General features: G+C 53.2%; 4 protein-coding genes across 12 annotated transcripts; 2 read left to right on the top strand and 2 right to left on the bottom strand.

Moving 5' to 3' along the window:
• The first annotated feature begins 484 nt into the window (after positions 1-484).
• On the top strand, positions 485-5,395 carry DCDC2B (doublecortin domain containing 2B). The gene is given in 12 exon segments (XM_049696352.1): positions 485-750; positions 1,681-1,732; positions 2,145-2,221; positions 2,463-2,594; positions 2,906-2,985; positions 2,988-3,042; positions 3,147-3,201; positions 3,832-3,987; positions 4,128-4,134; positions 4,437-4,540; positions 4,816-4,861; positions 4,864-5,395. Coding segments are annotated over 12 exon segments (1,077 nt in total). The 3' UTR covers positions 4,911-5,395.
• TMEM234 (transmembrane protein 234) lies at positions 5,223-10,253 on the bottom strand. Of its 4 annotated transcripts, XR_004481624.2 has the most exons (6): positions 10,148-10,253; positions 9,707-9,858; positions 8,838-8,904; positions 6,259-6,351; positions 5,829-5,979; positions 5,471-5,609 (listed from the first exon to the last, which is right to left on the bottom strand). XR_004481624.2 is itself a non-coding variant. In XM_033422303.2 (5 exons), the coding sequence occupies exons 1-5, from the start codon at positions 10,161-10,163 to the stop codon at positions 5,425-5,427; spliced, it is 513 nt and encodes a 170-aa protein (XP_033278194.1). In that variant the 5' UTR covers positions 10,164-10,253; the 3' UTR covers positions 5,223-5,424. The 4 variants fall into 4 exon arrangements, 3 of the variants coding, with proteins under 3 accessions (XP_033278194.1, XP_033278195.1, XP_012387269.1); XM_033422303.2 differs by lacking the exon at positions 5,829-5,979 and having other exon boundaries at positions 5,223-5,609; XM_033422304.2 differs by lacking the exon at positions 5,829-5,979 and having other exon boundaries at positions 5,223-5,609; positions 9,641-9,858; positions 10,011-10,149.
• Positions 10,181-18,650, top strand: EIF3I (eukaryotic translation initiation factor 3 subunit I). The gene is made up of 11 exons (XM_004266526.4): positions 10,181-10,285; positions 10,373-10,465; positions 11,748-11,835; positions 12,134-12,199; positions 13,352-13,501; positions 13,589-13,716; positions 16,525-16,635; positions 16,743-16,832; positions 17,153-17,226; positions 17,952-18,044; positions 18,174-18,650. Exons 1-11 carry the CDS (start codon positions 10,283-10,285, stop codon positions 18,253-18,255), a joined length of 978 nt encoding a protein of 325 aa, XP_004266574.1. The 5' UTR covers positions 10,181-10,282; the 3' UTR covers positions 18,256-18,650.
• Positions 17,225-25,059, bottom strand: LOC101272244 (myotubularin-related protein 9-like). Of its 6 annotated transcripts, XR_004481617.2 has the most exons (11): positions 24,652-25,056; positions 24,362-24,470; positions 24,064-24,189; positions 23,775-23,948; positions 23,070-23,296; positions 21,572-21,733; positions 21,243-21,384; positions 20,941-21,161; positions 19,109-19,260; positions 18,734-19,027; positions 17,225-17,694 (listed from the first exon to the last, which is right to left on the bottom strand). XR_004481617.2 is itself a non-coding variant. In XM_049700301.1 (10 exons), exons 1-10 carry the CDS (start codon positions 24,834-24,836, stop codon positions 18,897-18,899), a joined length of 1,569 nt encoding a protein of 522 aa, XP_049556258.1. In that variant the 5' UTR covers positions 24,837-25,057; the 3' UTR covers positions 18,718-18,896. The 6 variants fall into 6 exon arrangements, 5 of the variants coding, with proteins under 5 accessions (XP_049556258.1, XP_033278183.1, XP_049556263.1 ...); XM_049700301.1 differs by lacking the exon at positions 17,225-17,694 and having other exon boundaries at positions 18,718-19,027; positions 20,941-21,101; positions 24,652-25,057; XM_033422292.2 differs by lacking the exon at positions 17,225-17,694 and having other exon boundaries at positions 18,718-19,027.
• Between the last annotated feature and the right edge of the window lie 387 nt (positions 25,060-25,446).

Genomic DNA, 25,446 nt, shown 5'->3' with positions numbered 1-25,446 from the left:
TTATCTTCTGCCTCTGGTCAGGACAGACTCTGGGCCCTCCTGTTCACTTCCTGCTGACATGGGGCGTCTTCCCCAGAGCTGGGTGGGAGCCACAGCCCAGGAGCAGACTAGCTGTCCTTGGGGAACAGGCCCCAAAGCTGATCTTCCTTTAAGCTCAGCCCTTGGGCTGCAGAGTGGCAGGGAGGCTGAGAGTCCCTTGCTCCACCCAGTACTGGAACATCTGTGTTTCAGTGTCATCTCTGCCACTGCCTCTCTCACTGAGTCCCAGGCTCTTTCTTCATATGTAGTGATCGGACCCACCGTACTCTTGTGAGGCCCCACCAAGAGCAGATTGGATGAGACCTTGAATGCAGACAGATGCTCCTATGGAGGCTCTCCCTGCCTTTCTGGGTGAGAGGGCAGGACTCCACCTCTGATTGGCACTGCTCCCAGCCCTGCCTTAGTTGCCTGGCAACAGCTCTGCATCTCTAGCCGGGGACACGCTATGGCAGGTGGCAGTCCAGCAGCCAAGAGGGTAGTGGTGTCCCGGAATGGGGACCCCTTCTCCCCAGGCCACCAGCTGGTGGTGACTCAACACTGCTTCCCCACCCTGGAGACCTTCCTCTGTGATGTGACATCGGCTGTGCAGGCCCCACTGGCCGTGCGTGCTCTCTACACGCCTTGTCATGGCCACCCTGTCACCGACCTGGCAGACCTGCAGAACAGAGGGCAGTATGTGGCTGCTGGCTTTGAACGATTCCGCAAGTTCCCGTGAGTGGGCTGGGGCTGGTCAAAGAGCCTGGGGAGAGAGGTAATAGCGATAGCAACAGCATGTGTTCAGTACTTCCTGTGTATCTCACGGAATACAGCAATCCTATGAAGGGGGTGGTCTTATCCCCATTCTTTGGAAGGGGAAATCAAGATAGTGAAATAACCTACCTAAGAGTACATAAATAACACGTGGAGCCACAGTTCAAGTCAAAGTCTTACACTGATGTTCATGCCCATCCAGCCAGGACCAACCAGTGGGAAGAAGAACATTCTGCTGGTTGAGCCCCATTTTCCAAAGGCTGTTCCTGATTGGGTCCTTACCACCACCATGACCATCACCACCACCACTAAATACTCTAAATCCATCCATCACTTCCTCCCTGCTGTGTTTAGGCATCCCGTGCTCTCCATTAGGCTGGGATTGTCCTTTACAGGGTGGGGCTATGCTTTCCAAGATGGGAGAATAAATAATTTGAGTGCCTGAGCTTCCAGCTCAGATCTGGCTTCCAGGTCCTCCTCTGCTCTCAGCTGAGGTTGCTGAGAGTTAAGGAGCCAGGAGTTGGGAGCCAGACAGACTTAGAGTCTGGGCTCTGTCACTTCCATGTTGCTTAGGTGAGTCACTTAACTTGCCCTCGGTCTCATACAAAATGAGATGAAACCGCACACATCATGAATGAGAAAATTTCTGAGATACAGGAGGATCTCGACCTTTAATCTTGTGGTTTGGGTCTGAGACCCCAGACTGGATGTCCAGCTTGATACATAACCTAAGGCAGGTGTCAGCATCTGTTTCCAGACCGAGATGACTGAGACTATTCCAGTGGGAAGGAAGACTTGGTGAACTGGGCCCCAGACCCACGCTCTGGCAGCTGCCGGGCTGTTGAGGACCCAGGCTCCCCAAGATGACCAGTGACCTATCTGTCCTTTCAGCTCTTTACACCCTAGAGGGGAGGATCCAGGTGGGAAGAGCAGCAGACTATCAGTAAGTCCTGGGGCCGACCAGCCCCCAGCCCTCTGTTCTCCCATCCCCCTGGGGGCTGCCCCCACTTTGGTCTGGGAAGTCAGGAGCCCTGGAGCTCTGGAGCCTTCTCAGGTGCAGGATTTCAAGACACTGTTCCTTGTGCCGTTCCCAAACTTTTACTTTACTTTAGCTCCAGGCTATGGTCCTCAGAGGAAAGAGGAAGCCATAAAACAGAGGGATGGGAGGGGGTTAAGAATGTGACCTAGGGGAGGTAGAAGTACCCTTTGGTGAAAGGCGTGACCAGTCCCATCCCTCCTTGCCCCCTCTTCTGCCCCAGTCTGGTTTCTTTCCCTCACCCTACCCACCTTGGACTGACCTATCCCTGACAAAAGGCCTCAACTCGCTCCTGATCTGGGGGCCTGACGGGTTTCAGGGCCCTCCTGTGATTCAGCAGCCATGTGATGGGGCCCTTGGACAGCAGCTACCTGCAGGTTCCCCCTGCTGTATCCAGTGAGTGCTCGTGTTGGGGAACAGGGGCAGAGATTTTTGTTTCAGGGAGACCAAGGGAAAGTGGGTGGATTTGTTCCAGGAGCCCCTGGCGACTGGGATATAAAAAGTCCAATGTGCTTAATGGGTGAAAAACAACGCACTGGTTCTTGGACCATCTTCTGGCCGCTGTGCCATCCTTCTTCCTCTCACAGGTAGGTAGTTCTGGGGACCCTTCCCCTTACCAGGCTGCTCTTTGTCCCAGTGTGTTCAGGAATGGGGACCTGTTAAGCCCCCCATTTAGCCTGAAGCTGTCCCAGGCTGCCAGCATGGACTGGGAAGCAGTGTTGAAACTCCTGACTGAGAAGGTGAAATTACAGAGCGGGGCTGTGCGCAAGTGAGTTTGGGGACTGTGGAGACCTGAATGTCCCCAAAGGGAGCCTCCCTACTGCTTTTCGCTGCCCTTGAGGATGAAAAGGCAAAAGGAAAGCATGTTTCCCCAAATGGGACTTCTTTCTGTGCCTCAGGGAGAGGCCCCTCCAGCCCAGCCCTCGGAGCCAGGGCAGAGCCTGGGTGACTGGCCCTGGTGCCCAGAGGGCCAGCAGCCAAAGGGCACCTTGAAATAGCTGTACCCACCCCCTCGTAGTCTGCTGCATATGAAGATACATCTTGTTCACCGGCCCTTATGTACTCACCTCTCTCTCCCAGACTCTGCACCCTGGATGGGCTCCCACTGTCAGCAAGGGAGGCTCTGGTGAGTGGCCATTACTATGTGGCTGTCGGAGAGGATGGTTCAAGGCCCTCCCCTATCTGGTGCCTCGTCCCTCACTGCCCAGGGGCTGCTGGTATGTATGTGTGAGGTGGAAGGGTAGCAGGTTAGAGCAGAGGAAGCCACCCTGACTCCATGTCCTGTTCTGCCTCCTACAAGCCTTCTCTTTTTTCACTGCAGGCAACCCCCAGACCCAAAGTCCAGGCTCCACAGCAGGGGGTAGGTGAGGCAAGGTGTCATGGGGGGTGGGAAGGAAAAGGAGTGACTAGCCGAATCCTCTTCCAGCTCAGCCTCTGACCTTATCTCACTGCATCCTCTCAATAATCTTGTGAAACAGAGATTATTATTCCCGTTTTCCAGAGGAGAAGCTGAAGTTCAGAGGAGTGAAGTGATTCGTTCAGGTTAACACAGTTATTGACAGGGGCCAGACCAGAAACTGGTCTGAAGCCAGCTTATCTGGGCTCTGTGAAGACCTTCAGGACTCTGAGTTGCTGGACCTAATGCCAGGTTGGATGCTTGGAGATGGAATCAGCATATCTGGCACAACAGGGTCCAAAGATGCTTATCAACTCCCCATCTTATCCCAAGCCTGAGCCCTCCCAAGAGATGAGCCAGTGAGCATTGAGTGGGGGGTAGGGGGATGCGGCCTGGTTTCACTGGGCATCTAGAATACCAGGCACCATCTGCCATGTCCCTGGATAAGGCAGCCTGATGGAAGAGGGAGCAGGGAGGGAGGATGCAGGCTCTGAAGATGGATGGCATCTCCTCTTCCAAGCTCCCACCAGGAGCATTCAAACCTGCACTGGGAGTGGAGAAGGTAAGGCCAGCCTGCACCCACGGCTCAAGCCCAGTGTTCCCTCCGCAGACCGATGGCCACAGAGCACAGGCAACCCAGTCCTCTCCAAAGGAAGCCAGGCAAATTGAGCCATCTGCTTTTTATGCCAGCCCCCAGCAAGCTTTTCAGCATGCTCTCCACTCTCTTGAGGGGACCCAAGAATCCAAGGCCTTCTCTGCCAGCCTCTAACAGTGACGTAGGATTGTCCCTGCTATGCTGAGGGAGTTCCATGGGGGCAGAATGCCCAGGTTCAGAGCTGGTCCGGACTTCAGGACGACTGTCTCCTACTCCCCCGTGTGCACGGCCAGTCCCTTGCCTCTTCACAGGGACCTGGTTTATGAAAAGAAGCACATGGAAACTCAAAGCCATGACATTTCGGGGGTGGGATTTGGAAGGGGTGGGGGTGGGGCCAAAGGCCTGCCTCTGAGCTAACCTGCCATCCTCTGAGGTCCTGGGCGAGGGGGGGGGGGAGGGGAGGGGAGGGGAGGGGAGGGGAGGGGAGGGAGGGGAGGGAGGGGAGGGAGGGGAGGGGAGGGGAGGGAGGGGAGGGGAGGGGAGCGGGTGGTAGAGAGGGTCAAGGGAAAGAATGTGAGGGCTCCTCAGCCTAGGCATCGGCCTGTAACTTCCCACATCAGAAGTCAAGGGAGTGTATGGGGCTCCCCATGCAAGGACAGAGACAGCACGGGCCCAGGGAGTAGCACATGATGAAGCCACCTGGACAGAGGCACCCCTGGATCAGGTGGGCTGGGGCCGGGGCCGGAAGCCGTATGTTGGGACAGGAGTTCTGAGCTGGAAACAGGCAGCTCTAGGTCCTGGAAACGATTCTTCTCCCTTGTGATTGTGAGCAAATCTCCTAACCTCTCAGAGCCCGACTTCCTACCTTGTTGAATGAGAGGGCAGATGCTAATTTCTGGTCTCTTCCTTTCTTCGGGTGGGCAAACCCCAGGCTGAGGACTGGAGGCTGGATGTGGGGTGCTAATGGCTCCGTTCTGTGTGGCCTTCTGCCTCCTCCAGAGGGCAGCACAGGTAGTGGAAGAGGCCCTGATCCTGGAAAGCCGGCCAGAGCTGGGGCAGCTCTCTCGGCCTTGGCCCCTGCTCTGCCATCTTGAGAGCCAGCAGCTGCAGCCAGGAACTGGGGACCGCCACTCTGCGGCCACCATTTATCCTCAGCCTCCAGCGGCCGGTTCTCAAGGAAGCAGGGCCTCCCCTAGGCTCACAGGGTGCGCTGCAGCCCCTCTTCTGCCCCTAAACCCACAGCCCAGCCTCCTTTCCGCTCCCAGCAGAGCAGCCCAGCCCAGCCACAGAGGCCATTTCCTTATGAGGTTCTCTGGCCAGAGAGATGAGTAGCCAACGGAGCTTCAGGGAAAGAACACAAACTGGGGAGTGGGTCGTCCCAATAAAAGAATACTTACCAACCTCCATCTGTCTACTACACATTTATTACAGACTTCCGCTCACCTGGCATTGCTCCATACGTTGGGGTCTGGCAGTGCGGGGGCCCATAGATGTCGATCGGTTTGAGAGGGGCCGGCACCCACCTCACAGGAGGGACAGGCAGGGCTAACAGCAAACTCCTCTCCCCAACGTCTGCTGTTCTTATGCACCTTCCCCTCAGTTCCCTCCTCAGCCAGCCAAGGCTGAGCCCTGGAGCCCTCCTGTTTGCATTTCTGGCTCAAAGACTGTAGCTGGCTCTCTTCTTGCGGCTGGAGTTCTGCGGTCCACCAACCAGCTGCTGGGATAGTCTGGGTCAGGCACAGGAACAGTGGCAGGCCTGGGGCCTGGGGCCTGACATGACAGCAGGAAGTGTGCTGCTGGGACAGAAAGGTTGCTGAGGGTGAGGGTGCGTGTGAAGTCTCTTGTGCTAAATCCGAGCAGCAGGTGAACAGCACGTGGAAGTTACAAAACGCTTTCACTTTTGTTCTCTTATTATGATCCATGAGGTAGCTATTATCCCAAGAGATGAGGAAGCTGAGGCTGGGGAGTGGAAGGGGGTGGGAGGGCTAAGTCTGCATGCTCACTGCCTCTACCTCATGGCCCAGGGGCTTCCTGGAGACAGCAGAGCCGGAGGGTGGCCTTGGTCCACTCAAGGCGTAGATGGTTGCCCCTGGGTCTTGGTCACTGAGCTTGTGATGCAGAGTGTAATTCCTGCCACGGTGAGCACCATGCCTGCGAATGCTCCTGGGATCATGGGGAGAAATTGAGAGGCTCTGAGACCAGCCATGTCAGTAGGAGCTGGTGCAGGGCTGAGGGAAGGGCTCAGACAGGGTCTGTCCCCAGACTACCCAGGGGAAGGAAACTCTGATGGCCACAAGGAAGCAGTGGAGCTGCAGAAGAAAGGGGCAGGATCGGGGAAGATCCTCTCCTCACCGGGCCAAGGGAGATGGCTCTGGAAAAAACTAACCCAGGGGTGTCAAAGCCCAAGTAGTGGCTCCCCAAACTTGCAGTGGCCAGACTTACGTTTTCCACCGATATCTTCTCCAAGGACCTTCCCAACAATCAGTGTAAAGATGATGGCCAGAGAGTTACTGATGGGCACAGCTAGGGTCAGATCTGAGTGATCAGAATGAAAAGAATCTCTGAGATGCAAAAAAAAAAAGTCTTTCTAGGCACAAAACACTTTCATTACATCATCAAGACAGTCTTTTAAAAAGGGTATCTCATGACCCCATTTTCCAGATGAAGTCACAGCAAAGCTCAGGATTCAAACTCAGGTCTCCTGACTCTAAATTCAGTGCTCCCTCAGGATTCCAGCATGAAGACCTGAACTATAAGGTCTGGGACCACCTTGGTTTGCTGGTAAGGATGAGATCTTTGCACTCAAAGAGAACTTCTGAGATCTCAAGGACATCTGGACAGACAAGTACCCAAAACCCATAGGATGCAGTAGCTATTAACACCAAACACGTTTGTCAAGTATACATTATGTGCCGGGTGCTTTGTGCACACATCTCATTAATCTTCACAAAAACACTGCAGGAAGAGCATTAGCATCATTCTGCATAGATAAAAGAATCAAAGGCTCAAAGACATCACATAAATTGAGGCAAATTGAGGATTTAAACCAAGGTCTGCCTGACTCCAAAGCCTGTGCCCTTATTGAATCTATTTAGATGGATAAGGACAAACCAAAACTGCAGGTGAAGCACATTTTGTTTCTGTTTCAGCTCAGACTTGGGCCTTACGGAATTACAGAAGAGAAAAAAAGTCAGCGGTAGGAAGCCAGGTACAGGACAGGCCCCACAAGGCTGGGCCTTAAGTAGAGGTCACCGCAGTCCAGGGTCTGTTCCTTAGTTTTGAAGCCCCGAGGGACTGACTTGCAAGAAACAAACTTCAAAAAGACTAATGGAGTTAAGAACACTGTTAACTTAAAATTTATTACACTTAAATTTTGTACACCTAAAGCTTTTTAAGAAGATAGATTTTACGTTAAGTGCTCTTAAACACATACAAAAAAACAAAACGAAATCAGAAGCTGAGTTACTAGTTTACAAGACTCATAACTGCCAGGCAGACTGTGCATGTTGGCTTCTCAGCACACTCTTTCCCAGCCCTCCCGGGCCTCACCTGCTTCAGGTAGCGGAGGAGAGAACCGTGCAGCTCCTCAGCCCCTGCGAGGCCCCACCGAGGCTGGCATTAGCCATCCAAGAAACTGACACAACAGCTACCTACTCAGAGCTCCTTCCTTAAGCTTTCACACTTTACATCGAGTGCAGTGGCTGCTAAAGTCTGGTTTGCAACAGGAGATTGGGGAGGGAAGCAGCACGGTACAAGGGAAGAGCAAGGGCACTGGAGTGAGGCTGACCCAGGTTTCCCTATGTCACCTTGGTTAGGTCATTCAAACACTCTGAGCCTGTGCCCTACATGACAAACAGTGATAGCAGGATAACAACATCACCTTACAACAGGGTTGTAAGATGAAATATGATAACATGTGTATATCCTTGGCTGAATGTATCCTTAATAAACAGAGACCACTGTTCTGATTATTAGAATGGGTGGGCGTTAAAGGATACAGAGTAGGTGGTGAGATAATAGGATCCTAAAATTCCAATTTGCTCAAAACTTGGTAAATGGCTAACTGCAGTCAGCTGACCAGAGGGCTTAGCATTCTGGGCAGCAGGGAGTGCCAGAGGCTTTCAAACTTTCCTTTAAATGAAGTCTTATGAGAAGCCCAAAATATAAGACCGATGAAGGCGGAGTGACTCTAGTTGAAGCTGATGTGGCAGGTCTGGAGGTCGGCCTATCCGCTCACCCTCCTATGGCCTCTGAGGGGTTTCCCAGGGCTACCTGGGACCCAAATTTCTGTCAAGTCTCTGGGGGGCCTAGGTGAGACTCCAGGAGAGGTGAAATTCTCATAGCAAAGTTCAAGAGCATAAACTTTAGTAATATGTGGCTTCAAGTCCTTCTGCACGGACATGCAGTGGGACTTAAAGAGAGATGCAATAAGTTGCCCAAAGTTCTGTAACTTCATCTCCTAGGTGGAGACAATCATGCCTACTTCATAGGGTTGAGATGAGAATTTTTTAAAATGTGAAAACTAGAACAGTATCTGACGCAGTAGAGGGCAGTCAACAACAGTGGGGAAAAGGCAATTTATGTTTATTGAGCTCCTCCTGGTACAGTGCGCACCAGGTACTCTGCCAAATGCTTTTCATACACTGAATTTAATGCTCTCAGTGTTATGAAGCCAGTTGTAAAAAATCAAGGTTCAAATAAGGGACTTGCTCAAGGTTAGGCAGGTAGCAAGCAGTGGAAGCAAGAGTGTCAAAGCCAGCCCTTGGCACAGCAAAATGAACCTTCTTTCTTCCTCTGCCACTGCATGAGACTGCCAGGCTTCAAACCAACTCTCGTGCCTGGCAGCATACTCATAACCGCCCACCGTGCCCTACTGCCCAGAGAAGAGGGTGCAGCTCGGGAACGAGAGACAGGGGGCTCTCCCTCACTCATGGCAACAAGGTGTTTTAGACACCCTCCCCACAGTGACTCTCCGGGTGGCCTCCACCACTAAGCATAGTAGTTCTAACCCAGAGACCTACCTGTTGATGCCAAGGTGAGGTAGTAGAGAAGGGAGCCACACTGGTTGAGGGAAAAGGGCAGCAGGTACTGGAAACAGAAGAAAACTGCAGTCAGTGTGATTGCTTAACTGAGCAGTGCTGCCTTCTTTGAGCTTTGAGATATGCCTTTCCTCGGAGGGAGGGGTAGCTATAAGGGCCTAGGGCCTAAGCCCTCTGAAAAGAACCCTTCCAGGGCAGAGGGAATGTCACTGAGTGAATTCCATGCCTTTGCCCTGAATGCCCTCCCCCTCAGCCCTGCTGGTTCCTATCCTCCCCATTCTGCAAGTCTCTGAATGCCAGTGTTACTCTCTCCAAGAAGCCCTCCCCTGGTCCCCTAGCTCCAGCCTCCCTCCTGTGAACTCACGCAGCACTTATCTGTACCTCTCTCAAAGCCCTTAGCCCTAAGAGACGGTTGTGTCTATGTCTTGTTTTTCCCACTAGCCTAGACTGGCAGCGTTGGGGTCAGAGGTAGTTCTCCATATCCTGCCTCCCCAGGGCCAATTTGAGCCCTAAGCCCTACCTCCGGAAAGGTCTGTTGGAAGGATCACCATAATAAAATATTAATAATAGCAGCTCAAAACATCATAGATTTGGGCCCTAATTATGTACTAGGCCCAATGCTAAGTGCTTTATGTGCCTCACCTCACTTAATACTCACAACTGCCCCATGAGATGGTTACATTATTCCCATTTTACAGATGAGGAAACTGAGGCTCAAGGCAGACAAGGAATTCATCCAAGAGCTTCTAGCGAGTAAGTGGTGGAATGCAGATTCTGACCCTGACCTGTTTGACTCCAGAGACCAAATTCTTAGCGGCTACGCCTGAGAAAGGGGTCATTCACCGACGCACCTCAGTATTCAAGAAGAGGGTCTTCGTCTCCTGCAGCAACTGCCGGGCCCACGTCCGCTCATGAACCTGCTGCAGGTGCGAGGAGGCCCGCTTCAGCAGCGGCTGTGTGCCACCCCACAGAGCGGCCACCAGCACCAGAGCCAGCACCTGCCCTGGATGGAGATGCGAGTGACACTCCCTCCCCCGCCGCGCCGCCCCACCGCACGGCCCCAGCCCTCCTCCGGCCTCCCATCCCCAGCCCGCCGCCCCTACAGCCCTTCTTTGCTCTCCAACGCCCCGGGTGTGATTGGCGGGTAGGACAGACCCCGGGAGGCCGGGGAGGTGGATCCAGGAGCCCAGGTTCGGGATTGCAGCAGTGGTCGGGGTTAGGTGATGGAGGTGGAGTAGAGATGAATTCCGGGTGGGAGTCTGGAAGCCTGGGGAGGGGCGGGGCCCGCCTACCCAGGGTCGCCGCCATGGCAACGCCGCTCCTCTCCACTTCCGGGAACGAAGGGGCGGAGACCCGTAATCCGGAAGTGGTGCCAAAGCCTCTTCCGGTTCTGCTCGCGTTGCGTTTTTCCTCGCGTCACCGCCGGCATGGTGAGTTCCCGTGAATTAGAGTTGTTGCCCTGGGGGTCCGGGCCGGGGCCGATTCTGGGCGCTGACACTCCCGTCCTGTCCCCACAGAAGCCGATCCTGCTGCAGGGCCATGAGCGGTCCATTACGCAGATTAAGTACAACCGCGAGGGAGACCTTCTCTTCACGGTGGCCAAGGACCCGGTGAGCGTCGGCCGGAGGGCGAGCCGCCGGGACAGTGCGGAGGGGGCCCGGGAGGGGGCGAGTTCATTCTGGCGGGGCGAAGGGTGGACAGGCCAGTTTTGCCGCGAGAGAGAACCCAAAGAGCGCCCCATTCTGAGAAGTAGGGAGAGACTATCCCGGGATTAGGAGGGCGAGAACATTAAACCTGGAGAGGTGGGAAAGGACTCAGTTGTTGGTAGAAGGAAGGACTAGCCGGGGAGAAGAAAAGTAAGGGACCTTGTGGAAGGGGAAGGGGGACGAGGGTCAGCTTGCTCAGGGAGCGGAGAGGAGACCATTCTGGGGAAGAACAAAACTATTCTACAAGGATAGGGGAGCAGACCACCTGAAGAAAGGGAAAGTTGATCCTTGGGTGGCGAGGGACACAGAGGCCTTAATGAAGATGTCCCTGGTATCATTTCAGTCAGCCGTTTCCTGCCGCTCACTGACTGCAGACAGCCCCTCACAGTACTGCCTTTTGAGGCACCTCCATATGGAGGAAGTTAACTCGAGTGCCTAAAAGTGAGGGCTCTGAAACCAAACAGACCTGATTTGAATCCTGAGTGCTGCGTTCACTAGCAGTGTGACTTTGAGCATGTCGTTTAACCTTTATAAACTTAAAAGTGTCCCTTCTTACAAAATATGGGTAGTAATAGTGCTTCTTTCTGGGATTGTCTTTAAGATTAATGAGATTATTCAAGTAAGGAGCTTAGTGTGTGTGAATGCCTAATTAATGTTAGTCACCTATATTTTAAATTCCTTAGACAGTATTTTATTGGAGCTACCCTTTGAAGAAGGCGTTACTGTCCTGACCATTTTACAGATGGGAAAACTGAAGTTCAGAGGGGAGAAGCACTAATTTTGAGATAATACAGTGAGATAGTAGCAGAGCAGGGATGGGAACCCAAGCTTCCCTACTACCAACTGCTCCCATTTGGACAGAACACCAAAGCTACTGTTTTGCTAGGCTCGCACCTGACTTGACCTTTTATTTTTCTGAGGGTTTAGGAGTCTGGGAAAGGGCCGGTATAGTGGCAAATGGAGACTTTTTGCAAGCCTCCTGACTCCCTTGCTGCTTACCTGTGGGAAGGAGGAGAATCCAGGAGTTGGTCTTTTTACCAGCAACCTGCTCTTTCCCAAGAGATGAGCAGGAGAGGGCAGAATCTGGCCTAGGTAGAGGCTGCTGGGGGCTCCTGGGGCAAAATAGGAGGCCGTTGCTCTGCCTGAGATGCCTATCACCCTGTCATATTGTCATTGACACCTCCAGATTGTCAATGTATGGTACTCTGTGAATGGTGAGAGGCTGGGCACCTATATGGGCCATACCGGAGCTGTGTGGTGTGTGGACGCTGACTGTATCCTTGTCTTTGCTCTGAGTCTGTGCTCCCAGGGTCTGCCAGCAATGGAGAGGCTGCTGACTTGGAGTTGGGAGTCTGGGTTGCTCTTGTGGGTCTAGAGAATGATGCTACCTGCCTCCTTGGTCTGTTCATTGGTTGGGGGAGCATTTAGGACAAGTTCCAGTTCTGGATGAGGAGGTTAGGATGAGAGAAGAAGGAAGGCTCTCTGGTGCTGAACAGGGAGGTGATTCAGTTGGCCTTCCAGGAGGACAAGGGCTCGGGTGAACTCTGTCATGCTTCTTAACACCCTCTTCAGGGGACACCAAGCATGTCCTCACCGGCTCAGCTGACAACAGCTGTCGTCTCTGGGACTGTGAAACAGGTAAGCCTGAATCCTTCACTTTTACAGCAAACAGTGAGGACCTACAGGTTCTGGGTAAGTAGAGATAAATCCAGAGATGGTTCTTAGTCTAGGGAAAAAGAGACAGACAAGAAAATAAAGAAGACAGAGGAGAAAAGAGGCATACAGTGAGATATAAGCCATGTTAGAGGAAGCAAAGAGCACTGTGGAAGGCCGGAGGTGGGCAACTGAATGCCTGGAATGGGGGTGGGAACAGCCTGGGAAGGTTTCCCAAAGTAAATATCATATGAGCTGGGGCTTGAAGGATGAGAAAGAGGTCATCGCTCTGGAACATGCAGGAATGAAAGCAGGGCAAGTATCATATCCAAGCCATCTGATCTGGCGGGAGTTCCTGCTTCTTGGGGAATGAAATAGACAGCAGTGGGGAAGCTGAGGCAGGCTAGGGCCAGAACAGGCCTTGAATGCAAACTCAGGAGCATGGCTTTGTTCTGTAGGATTTGGCATGCCATGGAGGTCCCTGAGCAGGGAAGAGCGTATTTAGCTTTAGCAAGCCCAGATAGCAGTGGGGAGCATTGGAAGAACAGACAGAAGACAGGGGAGCCTATTAAGCTGCTGCATTTAGTAAACGTTTACTGGTAATCCAGATCTCCCAGGTCTTTGCTGGGCACTGGGGACACACAGAGAAATTAGAGCAGGACTTTGCTGTGGAAGAGTGCATTCTGAGGCAGAGACAGATAGAATGCAGTCCACTGTGAGTGCCACAGTGGCAGGTGTCTGAGGAGGGACTGTGGGGAGAAGTTAAAAGACTTGAGCCAAAGCACAGCAGTGAGGAAAAAAGTGGGGGAGGGCACTAGAGTCAGTAGTGCAGGTGAAACAGTGCAACGTGACGATAGGCAAGTGTATTTTTTTGTTTGTTTTGCTTTTAAAAAATATTTATTTGGTTGCACCAGCTCCTTAGTTGCAGGACATGGGCTCCTTAGTTGTGGCATACGAACTCTTAGTTGCAGCATGCATGTGGGATCTAGTTCCCTGACCAGGGATAGAACCCTGGCTCCCTGCATTGGGAGTGCAGAGTCTTATCCACTGTGCCACGAGGGAAATCCCAATAGGCAAGTGTAGAGAGAGTCCTCCCTGCAGTGGGCAAGGGCTAGCCCACACTCTGCCTGTCTCCAGGGAAGCAGCTGGCCCTAGTCAAGACCAATTCAGCAGTCCGGACCTGTGGCTTTGACTTCGGGGGCAACATCATCATGTTCTCCACGGACAAGCAGATGGGCTACCAGTGCTTCGTGAGCTTCTTCGACCTGCGGGATCCGAGCCAGATTGGTGAGCCGGTGCTGGGGTTCAGGACTAGAGTTGAGGTGAAGGGCTCGACTCCAGAGCCCAGGGCCTGACATCTGCTGCCCCACACAGACAACAACGAGCCCTACATGAAGATCCCGTGCAACGACTCCAAGATCACCAGTGCTGTTTGGGGACCCCTTGGCGAGTGCATCATTGCAGGCCATGAGGGCGGAGAGCTCAACCAGTATAGCGCCAAGGTAAGGGGGTGGGTAAGGCCTAAGCCCATCAGAATGATTCTCTATGAGAGGCAGGATAAGCCCAGTGGTTAAGAGGGCTGGATTCACATACAGATTTCACCCTTTTCTCATTATGTGATCTTGGGCGTATTACATAACTTCACGGAGCCTATTTATCTGTAAGATGTTTCAAGGATCAGATGACATCAGGTGTTTGAAAAACTTGTCATAGAGTACTCAGGATATGTTACTAATGATCACAGTTAAGCATTCTCCTGCCACTACTGAGTGCCAGGCCCCATGCTAGCCTCTGAGGACAAAGAAGTGAATCAGACATGGGCCCTGCCCCGGGGGAGACAGACTGGCAAACAGCTAGCACGTGGGTCAGATTGTGAGTTTTGCCACCACAGAGGTCTCAGCCAAGTACAGAAAGTGCCCTCTATCACAGAGGAGGTGGCATGTACATTAATCTGTGAAGAATAAATGGAGCTTCAAGCCGGAAGAGAGGAACCAGGACTAGATAGTTTGCGGGTCAGGAGACAAAGGAGTTGTAATTTTCCCTTAGGCAGGAGGTAATCTTCAAATGGTTATGGATGATCAGGTTTTCTCTTTAGAAAACTCTCGCAGGCTAGTTTGGAGAATGGACATAAACTCTAGGCAGTAGTCATGGGGATGTGCACTACCTGACAGTCAGGAGACGTTCAGAGGTGACTGATGAGATGGACCCACAAGAGCAAAGGGTAAAGTCCAGGCTGTCTCAGATTTCAGTTGTGGGTGCCTGGGTTTCTGAAGAATACTGGACTATAATACCATAAAGGTTAGTCAGTCACTCAACAAGCACTGACTGTGGCCCACTAAAAGTACCAGGCCTACCTGCAGGAAGGGAATGGGAACCAAGGGCAAAGACATAAATAACGCTTGATGATAGCAAACAGTGAGCTGATCTGTGCCCCCAGATAGGCCTGACTGCAAAGCTGGTACTTGTTCCCTGAAATGTAAGAGCCAGATACATCCCTACCATGTGTCCAAATTAATGGAGGAGACAGAAATACATTCTTCCCTCAGAATAGGTGAAAGTAACTCAGGAAAGGAAATGACAGTCTTCTGAGGGTCTCTGTTTGAGGCCTAATGCTTGAGGCCTTTTAATCATGTAACAAATGTTTACAGAGCACAGGCCAGGTGCCTGTCATTCAAAGTCAGTTAAGACCCAGTCCCAGTATCCTTACAGTGGCCCTTGACCCGGAGGGCTTTTTTTTTTTTTTTTTTTGGCCATGCCATGCAGCTTGTGGGATGTTAGTTCCCGGACCAGGGATCGGCAGTGACAATGCCAGTGAGAGGCCGAGTCCTAACCACTGGATCGCCAGGGAATTACCCCTGGGGGCTTTTTTTTTTTAATTAATTAATTTTATTTATTTATTTTTGGCTGCGTCGGGTCTTCGTTGCTGCGCATGGGCTTTCTCTACCTGTGGAGAGCGGGGGCTACTCTTTGTTGTGGTGCGCGGGCTTCTCATTGCAGTGGCTCCTCTTTGTTGTGGAGCACGGGCTCTAGGCGCTTGGGCTTCAGTAGTTGTGGTACGTGGGCTCATTAGTTGTGGCTCGCGGGCTCTAGAGCGCAGGCTCAGTAGTTGTGGCGCACAAGCTTCGTTGCTCCAAGGCATGTGGGATCTTCCTGGACTAGGGCGTGAACCGTGTCCCCTGCATTGGCAGGCAGTTTCTTAACCACTGGGCCACCAGGGAAGTCTGCCCTCAGGGCTTTTAATAATCTTGTTTTCTAGATAGAGAAATTGAGGCACAGAGAAGTTTCATTTGTTTGTTTTTGGCCACGCTGCTTGGCTTGCAGGATCTTAGTTCCCTGCCCAGGGATTGAACCCGGGCCCTTGGCAGTGAAAGCACAGAATCCTAACCACTGGACTGCCAGGGAACTCCTACAGAGAAGTACTTTTTCTTTTCTTTTTTTTTTTTTTTTGCGGTATGCGGGCCTCTCACTGTTGTGGCCTCTCCCGTTGTGGAGCACAGGAGCACAGGAGCACAGGCTCCGGATGCGCAGGCTCAGCGGCCATGGCTCACAGGCCCAGCCGCTCCGCGGCATGTGGGATCTTCCCAGACTGGGGCACGAATCCGTGTCCCCTGCATCGGCAGGCGGACTCTCAACCACTGCACCACCAGGGAAGCCCAGAGAAGTACTTTTAAGGGCAGACTCTAAAACTCTGTACTACATAGTCTAGCAGGTTCTTTTAGTGGGAAGGGAAATCAGGAGATGAGACGGCCTTTTGAAAAGACCTAAGAAAAGGATGGACGAGCAGTGGTCCTCGTGACCTGTGACCAAGACCCTACGAGGGAAGGAGATGCGAGTGGATTCTGCCTCTGACTGGTTTTAGGATCTCCAGTCACATCACCTCTCTGAACCTTAGTTTATTCCTTTTACATTTTCTGTTAAAATATTTCATAGGATTGTTGTGAGGATTAAAGGAAATAGGTGTTGCTCAGTGCTTAGCACAATGCTTGGCAAATAGTAGCCATTCAATAAATATTTGTTGGAAGGATTAAACGGAAACTTCTCTACTGTTACATGATGATTAATTAATAGGTCTGTAGATTTGTCACCATAAGTGTGTGTTTTCCTAGGTAAACTAGCAGTGTTTACAAAACCTGCACACTTGGGCCAGGTTGGGCTTGGGAGTGGGAGTAAATGTTGATTCAGGGGACACTGAGGCAGCCCCAACCCAGACCCCTCCCCTTCATGGAACAAGAAACAGTCCAGAACCCTGGCTGAGCAGTGGGGTAGTGAGGATCAGGTTGGTCAGAGCCTCACTCTTCTTTCTTTTGCAGTCTGGGGAGGTATTGGTGACTATTAAGGAGCACTCCCGGCAGATCAATGACATCCAGTTATCCAGGGACATGACCATGTTTGTCACTGCATCCAAGGACAACACAGCCAAGGTGAGCCCGGGCAAGGGGTCTGGTGGGGCTGATCCCACCCTCCAGCCTGGCTCTCGACTTCCCCCCAAGAAGGCTCCTTTTACAGATTTCTCCCCTGCTTTCTCTAGCTCTTTGACTCCACAACCCTTGAACACCAGAAGACTTTCCGGACAGAACGTCCCGTCAACTCAGCTGCCCTCTCTCCCAACTATGACCATGTAAGGGACCCCACCCGAGCGTCTTGCTAAAGCCTTGGAATGTTTCCAGGATCTAGTTGTTTGTCTAGCAATTAAGAAAAGATCTCTGGGGGAAAATGGTGTCAGGCAGAGAGGAGATTCTCAGAGCAGCAACAAGGCTGAATGATTGGGAAGCCCCAGGGGACAGGGTAGGAGGTGGCTGAAGGATGTTTGTTCCTTACCCTTAATATATTCCTAATCTGATGTGGGAGATAATTAAAGGCTTATGGGGTGGGGGGAAAAAAACAGAAAATGGATTTGCCTGCCCTTTGGGCCTGTCTAGAGTTTCTTCTTCCCTTCAGGTGGTGCTGGGCGGTGGTCAGGAAGCAATGGATGTAACCACCACTTCCACCCGGATTGGCAAGTTCGAGGCCAGGTAAAGGGGGAAGGAGCTCTTCCAAACTGAAACTTCATGAAATGTCTTTCATGATGGACACAAATCATAAAACTAAAGAGACTTTCCTTAATTCATTGGCTGCTAGGAAGTGCAGCCAGATTTGTGGCCCTTCTGTGACAAGTGTATAATATAGCAGTTAAGAGCATGAACTCTTGGGCTCGCTCTGAAGCTCTACACATCACTGTAGTTCTCTGTGCCCAATTACCCTTGACTGTATAATGAAGACAATGATAATATACTTACCTCATAAAACTGTGCAGATTAAATAAATGACTTGGGCTTCCCTGGTGGCGCAGTGGTTGAGAGTCCGCCTGCCGATGCAGGGGACACGGGTTCGTGCCCCGGTCCGGGAAGATTCTACATGCCGCGCGGAGCGCTGCTGAGACTGCGCATCCGGAGCCTGTGCTCCGCAGCGGGAGAGGCCAACGACAGTGAGAGGCCCGCGTACTGCAAAAAAAAAAAAATAAAATAAAATAAATGACTTAATAGTTGTTAAGCTCTTAGAGCACTGCCCAGCACATAGTAAGGAAGACGTTTGGGTCCAATCTTCCCCCAACTTTGTCTTGTTCTGTTCACATTCATTTCCCCTTTTCCCAGTTTCCCCACTTTACAGTTTGTGTTTGGGGAGTGGTACCTCTCGACATGTTTTGGAAGGAGATGGAAAATGAATGAACTGTCACTTCCCACCCCGCTGTCTCCTCCAGGTTCTTCCACTTGGCCTTTGAAGAAGAGTTTGGAAGAATCAAGGGTCACTTTGGACCTATCAACAGTGTTGCCTTCCATCCTGATGGCAAGAGGTAGGGTCCAGTGAAGGGAGCTGAGCTCAGCCCTGGTCTGCCTGCCTCTGCCCCTTTCCCATGCCCTGCCCGCTAGGCCTGCCTCCCCCAGGGCAGGCCTCTGACCGGGCCCTGCCTGTCTCTTTCCAGCTACAGCAGCGGTGGAGAAGATGGTTATGTCCGCATCCACTACTTCGACCCACAGTACTTTGAATTTGAGTTTGAGGCTTAAGAAGCCGGATCTCTGGGAATTCCCTGGCCATCCAGTGATTAGGACTCCGAGCTTCCACTGCACACACACACCACAGCACACCACAGCACAGCACACCAACACACACACACACACACACACACCAACACACACACACACACACACACCAACACACACACACACACCAACACACACACACACACACCAACACACACACACACACACACACACACACACACACACACACACACACACACACACACACACACACACACACACACACACACACACACACACACACACACACACACACACACACACACACACACACACACACACACACACCCCGGATCTCCATATGGGCCAGGTTCACAGAAGGCTTTGGACTCTGAGAAATACATTAGTTTGGAAATAAATGGTTTCTGGTCAGAAATTTCGTCAGTTTCAACACTTTCCCTTCTCAGTGATGCCCCAGCAAGCTCATACCAATCATGGATACCTTTATTATTTGGACCTTCTCCCTACACTTTGGACACTTCAAACCTGGAACTTCAGTATTATGGGCTAGGCTGGGTTGCAGGCACCGTCATTCAAGGTCCAAAGGTGCTGAGGGGCCTGGAGAAGTTTCAGGAACATCTCAACCACCATCCAAGGACCAGTACTTAGGGTTGGGGCTCAGAGGCTGAATCTGTTGGCTGAGAGCCTTCTGTCTTCTGATCTGTTGCTATTTGCCACACCTTCTCCCATGCTACCTCTGAAGGCTCAGGTGGATGGGTCCAGCGCAGAAACAGGCCTGAGGAAGAGGAGGAGGACAGGTAAGGAAGCTGAGCAGAGGGGAGAACTCCCCCAGGGAGGAGGAGGGAGAGGGGGTCACCTTGCCACAGTCGCAGGCTCTGGGGCTCCACAGAGGGCCAGATGGCCAAGGGATTGGGGACGTAGAGCGGGTTCCGGAGTTTTCGTTGCTCTTTTGGCTGATTGAGCCCAGACCACAAGGAGTGTGTTCGAGTTCTCACTTCACACAGGCATCTGGAGGGGGTGAGAGAGTGAGCTTCCAGACTCAGCTATGCTCTCTGGGACTCCAGGTGAGGGCGCTGGTTAGTAGGGTGACAGCTCCCCCAGGGCAGTGATACCCTCTCCCGCAGATGACAGTAGCTAGTCAGATCCTGAACTGGGCACTACAATAAAGCCGGAACAAGACAAAGTCCTAGTTCTTAAGGAGTTCTGCTTAGCTTTGCTTTGAAAGGATCAGGGAAGGCTAATTAAGAGTGTGCCATTTGAGCTGGGTCTAGCAGCAACAGTTCACCAGGTGTGCAAAAACATGGAAATACTTAGGGGGAACTGCAGGAGCAAAAGCAAGAAAGTGGGAAAGGGCCCAAGGTGAATATTGATAGGTCTAGACTGATGAGTTAAAAAAAAAGGATGAAAGTGGAGATAATAAGAGCAGTGAGGAAGCTGTTCCAGTGGTCCACGTGGAAAGGAAAGTCTGGATTAGGGTAGTAGGAGGGGCCTTGGACAGGAAAGGACTAAGCTAAGAAATTCTTAGTAGAGGGACTTCCCTGGTGGCGCAGTGGTTAGGACTCCGTGCTCTCAATGCAAGGGGCCCAGGTTCGATCCCTGGTCAGGGAACTAGATCCCACATACATGCCACAACTAAGAGTTCGCATGCCACAACTAGAGCCGGCGAGCCGCAACTAAGACCTGGCGCAACCAAATAAATATTTAAAAAAAATAAATTCTTAGAAGAAAAGCTAAATATGAAGGATGGGGGAGAGGGAGGTAAAAATAAGTTTCTAACCTGAATGATAAGCAGAGTTAGTAAAAACAACATGGTGGAGAGGAGGCCACTGGGCAACAAAAGATAACTAAATATGAGCTCTACCTTCTTAGCAGTGAACCTTCCCTCCCCTCATCTCAGTCTGATGAGAGAAAGATGGCTAATGGGAGCTCATTGGTGGCATATGCAACAAGCCAACCAAATAATAAAAATGACTACCACTCGTGTGCCCACTGTGTGCCAGGCACTGTGCTAAGCACTTTCCATATTTTAACTCAGCTAATCCTCACACATGCCCCCACCCCACCTCTAGGCTATTGTGACTATTACGATTCTTTGCTTGCTACTGATGAAACAGATTCAGGGTTGCTTTTGATCGCCCAGCAGGTGAGTGGTGAAGCCAGAATTTGAGCCCAAACAATTTGACTCAGCATTCAACCTCTACTCTATTGCTTCACTAGAATCAACCCTGCAAAGTGGTAGAGAGCCCCAGAAATGACTTTGGCAGCAACTTTCCCCTTCAGTCTTTGTTTTTAAGCTAGGAGTGCACTTGTTCTTGGCTATGGACAGAGTGGGGGGTAGGTCTGAAGGATTGGCCATAGACCCATTTATTTCGGGCTTTGCATAAGTTAGGGGGAAGTGTGAGCTCTGGAGGTAGGATAGGAGAGGACACTCCGAGTTTTTCTAAGAGAGAAACTCGTTTGAAAGGGAAAGATGTCTTTTTTTTTTGGCTGCGCCTTGCAGCTTGCGGGATCTTAGTTCCCCAACCAGGGATCGAACCAGGCCCCAGCAGTGAAAGCGCCAAGTCCTAACCATGGTCCACCAGCAAATTCCCGAAGATGTCTTCTAAGAAAGTAGGCTGCCAATGCAGCAGGTACCCACCCCTGTCCTGTGCCTGCCCTCTGACCCACCTTGACACCCCCTTAGCTCACCTCTCCTTTTCACTGTTGCAGAGGAAGGTGCCGAAAGGGGAGGCATAGGAGTGATCAAACAGCGCCAACAGCATCCCCTCCCCAAACTCCAGCGACAGCGGGAACTGGCGGCCCAGCTGCCACACGCAATCCAGGAAGAGGAGAAAGATGGGTGCCTCGTGCTTGGGGCGGGTGTGGGAGAAGGCCGAGTGAGCACAGCGCAGCTGGAAGGGGTGGCCGGCCTGGGGAGGGGGCAGAGCGATGGGCACAAGGAAGTGGAGATTCTGGATGGAGGGCTAGGGCTGGGCTGGGCAGCCACTTACCTGGATCCACTCTCGCTCTATCAGTTCCTGGAATCCAGCCATGGTTCGGCTCAAGGGGTCTAGGATGAGTTGGGCCAGTGAAGTCACTAGCAGGGTGCTGTCCGTGCCTTCGGCCCCATGCACCAGGATGCAGGCCCCTTCCCTGTGGGCCCAGGGCTTATCAGCAGTGGCCTGTCCTTCCCTGCCTGGAGTAGCCAGGCCAGGAATAGAAAGGGCCCATTTGAAACCTGTATTTGCTTACTGAGATGTGGTTTTGTGCCCAGACATTGAGAGCCCTGCCCACCCTGCCCTCTTCTCTTTTTTGTAGGGCGGCGAGGGGGGGCCCTTACCACTCCATGCCCTGGGCTGCTAGGCAGGCTGTGCTTAGTGCCTCCTTCACATGTGACAGCCAGCGGCAGCCATCTAGTCGACTAAGCCAGCGGTCCATGCTCTGCTCCGGGTCCCCACAGGCTTCCATCAGGCGCACGAAGCTCTCCTGTAAGGGCCGCCCCCTGCACAAGTGGGAGTCTGGTCATCCCTTCTCCAGCCCAAGCTCTGGTGAGCATAGCCTAGGAACAAATGCTCCAGACCAGTGAGGGAGACATAGAGCCCTCAGAGGAGCCCACCTGACAAGAGGGACACAGGGTCCTTTGGAGAGCCCACCTAATCTGATGGAAGTGTTTCCCCAAACTTGAGGAGACCCAAGACCCTTTGGGGAGACCTAGTCTGTTGGGGAAGCATAGCAATGCCTGGGGAGGGGTCACATAGCCCCCTGGAGAAACAGAATGCCCTGGGAAACCCCAATTTGATGAAGGTGTCACAGTACCCTTGATGTACCCTAGTCTGATGGGAGCAACACAGTACCCCCTGGGGAGAACCAGTCTGACAAGAGAAACACAATACTCCTGAGATTCTGGTATCTGCTCCTACTTCCCAGGAACTGTTCTGCTCTAGATCACCAGTAACCTCCTGCCAGAAAATCTAATTGAGACTTTTTCAGGCTTGTTTAAAAGCTTTCAGTGGCTCCCCACTGCCTTTAGGATAAGCTCTGAGCTCATAATCATGGCATTCAAAACCTTTGCTCTGGCCCCTGTCACCCCTTTAGCCTCTCTACCTCCATCTCTCTTTCCCTGCCTCCACATCACACTCCTCACTCCCACCTCACCGAAGTGCTTGCAGTTCCAAAACAGAACAAATGACTAGGCTCCCTGCTCCTGCACACCTGCAGTGCCTTCACCTGTTCTCAGGGAAGCTTTCTTAGGATGACCTATTCTAACAGAGGGGCGCCTCTTCTGTGCTGCTACTTATCACACTGAATTCTAATTGCCCGTTTACTGCTGATCTTCCAACCATGTCTGGGCTGGCCACCATCTCAGCCTCTGTGCTGGGTCAATGTTGGCCGGATCAATGAATAAACAGAGTTTTATATTCTGGATAGGGGAGCAGGCCAATCTCAAAGCACAAAAGTCCCTCAGGACTTTCTCTTGGTTCTACCAGCACCTGGAGACAGAGGGAGCAGATAACAACTGTGCGGGTACAACCCTCAAGGGCAGGGCTGGGACCAGTGCAGTGTGTGTGTGTGTGTGTGTGTGTGTGTGTGTGTATGGTGAGGTTGTTCCTGGAAGAGAAATTTCAGTTCAATGTAAAGAAGTGCTTTTTCTACCCAGGCAGAGTTGGGGTGCCTAGAGAGGAATGAGCTCTGTCAGTGGGGACATGCCTACCTGGCAGGATGGCTACCAGGAAAGACCTAACAGTCCTGGAAGTTCCTACAAGACCGCCCTCCCCCTGCCCCCATCCGTGAAGAGTCCTGCACGAAAGAACCTAGGAGAGGATGGGAAGACCCCTTACCTCTCCAGGGGCCGGTGCAGCCGTTTCCAGCCCGGGTAGGCGGCCTTGGCCTCGGTGCCGCCGCCAGTCATGCGGGCCTGTTTGGCGGCCTGGGCCGAGCGCGTGTCCACGATGAAGCCCCGGGCCCCCGGGCGAGCCTCCGCCAGCACAGCTCGCAGCAGCTCCTCGTCCTCAGCGCAACGCAGCTTCTGGGGCCCGGTCAGGGGCTGGCTGGAACGTAGGAGCACCTGCGGACAGGGACTCGGCTCGGAAACTACCCACCAGGCCCCGGTTCAGGGACTTCGCTCAGGGGATCCCTAGGCCGGGTTTACACACTGGAGCGGGTCTAGAGCTGTATGGGGCGTGGGTTGGGGGGGTAGCCCGGGAGCCCTGGGAGCGTCGGACCGGGTCTGGGTGGGTTGTGGCCAGAGGGGGGAGGGACCCGCTGGGTAGAACGTGGGCGGGTCATGGGTTGACAAAAGAGGGACAAGGCTTCAGTGGGCCCAGACCAGCCGGAGGTGGGGCCAGAGATTGGCGAGACTCGGAAACCAGGGAGAGGGGCGGGGTCAGGATCAATGAAGGCAGGGTTGAGCTGAGTGGGCGGGGCCAGAATAGGGCCGGAGCCCGGGCCGAAGCCGGGCAACCAACAGGCCGGCCAGTGTAGAGAAGAGCCAAGAGGGACGCAGAGGGTCCTAGCGGCGGGCTCTGGGGAGGGGTGGGGCTCACGGTTCCGCGGGGAGCGTGGTAGTAGCTGAGCACAGGGAAGCGGCCTCCCTGGCGGAAGCGGGCGCTGCGCGCCAGGGCATCGTCGTCCACGGCGCGAGGCACGATTACCGCGCGGGGGTAACTGGGGCACAAGCTGAAGTCCTCGTTCGCCTCGCTCAGCCGCCACGCTCTGGTCTGCGGCACAGGGAGGGGCGAAGACCAGGTCTAGGGCACACAGTGAGTGCCCTGTCCCCGCTCCCCTTCCAGACCCGGCTCTCCCACATCCCCAGGCCCCCACGACTGCGCCGACCTCGCGAGCTATTCGCTTGTAGTAGCGTTCTGGTGGGTGGAAGTGCCAGGCTTCGCCCAATCTCAAACCCTTGGGACGGTAGAAGAACGGAAAGGAGGTGATGACCGATTCCAGGGAGGACAGCGCCTGGGGAACGAAGGCAAGGGATCTGGGAAAGGTCGGAATCCAGCCCTCCGCTCCGCAGCTCCCGCCTCTCCACGCACTCCAGAACACCCTGCATCCGCGATAACGCTGGATGCTGAGTCCCCTTGTTACGGGATAGGGTAGCTTAAGTGCCCCTGGTGCAACCCTGGCGTACCTCAATGGAGCGGGCGATGTCCAGCGTCGCTTCCACGCCCTCTATGTCCAGCTGCAGCACTCGCAGGTCCTTACAGCGCAGCGTGATGGTGCCGGCGTCACCCGCGACCCTGGGGATGGATAAACTTAGGCTTAATGTCCCCTGACCTCTACCAGAGGGGAGGAGAAAGGAGTTTCTTAGGATTGTACGTTATGCAGGGGGGGCACCAGCTCCAACTGCGCTTGCCCTTCCCCCTCTCCCTGCGGAGCCATGCGTTCCCAGACTACGGGGATGTCCCCGCCACGTCTCACCGCTTCTCGATGGAGTCGACACTACGCAACAGCAGCAGCCACAGGTCTGGAGTCGCCTGGGGTCCTGGCGACAGCAGCAGGTGGTGGCCGGTGACGCAAAGCGTGCCGCGCAGCGGGGGCATCTCCGGGCCCCGCAGGAGCTCGGCTTGGGCCTGGCCCGTACGGATCAGCTCCGAGAACTCCATTCCTCCAGCGGTGGGCCTGGGACCCGGCAGAAGGACAGACTCTAGGAGCGTCAGGCGGGGTGAGCGCGGGCTCCGAAAGGGACAGGAACTGGCTGGGCAGCTGGCGACGCCGGCAGGACAGCTGTGAAGGAGGCCCCTTGGAGGAAGGGATCGCACAGTTTCACAGGAATTTCCCCCTCCTATTTCCAGCACTTCTTAGTGAAGACCCCGGGGTTAGAACCTGTTAAGGAAACCTCAATTTCACCATCTGTGAAATGGGGAGAATATTCTTGTTAAAGCCATTTACCTCCTGCCTGGGTCGCAGGAGGCACTCACATTTTTGGTTTTTTTAACTGTGGGGTGCTGGCACTCTCACCGATTAAAAAAAAATAAAGAAAAATACCGTCTCTTCTCCTGTACCCTGGTGGAAGAGGTGGAAAGGGTGGATGTGAAACTGGGAACTGTCTGCATCCCCCCTACATCGGAGGCTGGGTGGGGGAAATCCCTTGGTCCACCTTAAATGCAAGCAGCTGTGTAGCAAGCACCCCTCCCCCACCACAGCTGGAAGTCCCTGCCTGAGGGCGCCCTCTATGGGGGCCACTTCTGGTATAGTTCTGCCCTGAGGAGCTCC

Source organism: Orcinus orca, chromosome 1 (genome assembly GCF_937001465.1).
Source record: "Orcinus orca chromosome 1, mOrcOrc1.1, whole genome shotgun sequence".
NCBI lineage: Eukaryota > Metazoa > Chordata > Mammalia > Artiodactyla > Delphinidae > Orcinus > Orcinus orca.
Note: the sequence above shows the minus strand (reverse complement) of the source record. Positions and strands in the feature narration are given on the sequence as shown.

What these genes read in the sequence shown, in the direction of transcription:
- TMEM234 (XM_033422303.2), bottom strand. An exon ending in CCCTCTTCTTGAATACTGAG is followed by an intron (nt 8,905 to 9,706) that starts GTGCGTCGGTGA and finishes TTCTGTTTCCAG; the next exon opens with TACCTGCTGCCCTTTTCCCT. An exon ending in AGAAGATATCGGTGGAAAAC is followed by an intron (nt 5,610 to 6,258) that starts GTAAGTCTGGCC and finishes CTGTCCCAGCAG; the next exon opens with CACACTTCCTGCTGTCATGT.
- EIF3I (XM_004266526.4), top strand. An exon ending in TCAACCAGTATAGCGCCAAG is followed by an intron (nt 13,717 to 16,524) that starts GTAAGGGGGTGG and finishes TTTCTTTTGCAG; the next exon opens with TCTGGGGAGGTATTGGTGAC. An exon ending in CCAAGGACAACACAGCCAAG is followed by an intron (nt 16,636 to 16,742) that starts GTGAGCCCGGGC and finishes TGCTTTCTCTAG; the next exon opens with CTCTTTGACTCCACAACCCT.
- LOC101272244 (XM_033422292.2), bottom strand. Translation starts at nt 24,836, where the DNA reads ATGGAGTTCTCGGAGCTGATCCGTACGGGCCAGGCCCAAGCCGAGCTC. An exon ending in GTCGACTCCATCGAGAAGCG is followed by an intron (nt 24,471 to 24,651) that starts GTGAGACGTGGC and finishes ATCCATCCCCAG; the next exon opens with GGTCGCGGGTGACGCCGGCA. An exon ending in ACAAGCGAATAGCTCGCGAG is followed by an intron (nt 23,949 to 24,063) that starts GTCGGCGCAGTC and finishes CCTGTGCCGCAG; the next exon opens with ACCAGAGCGTGGCGGCTGAG.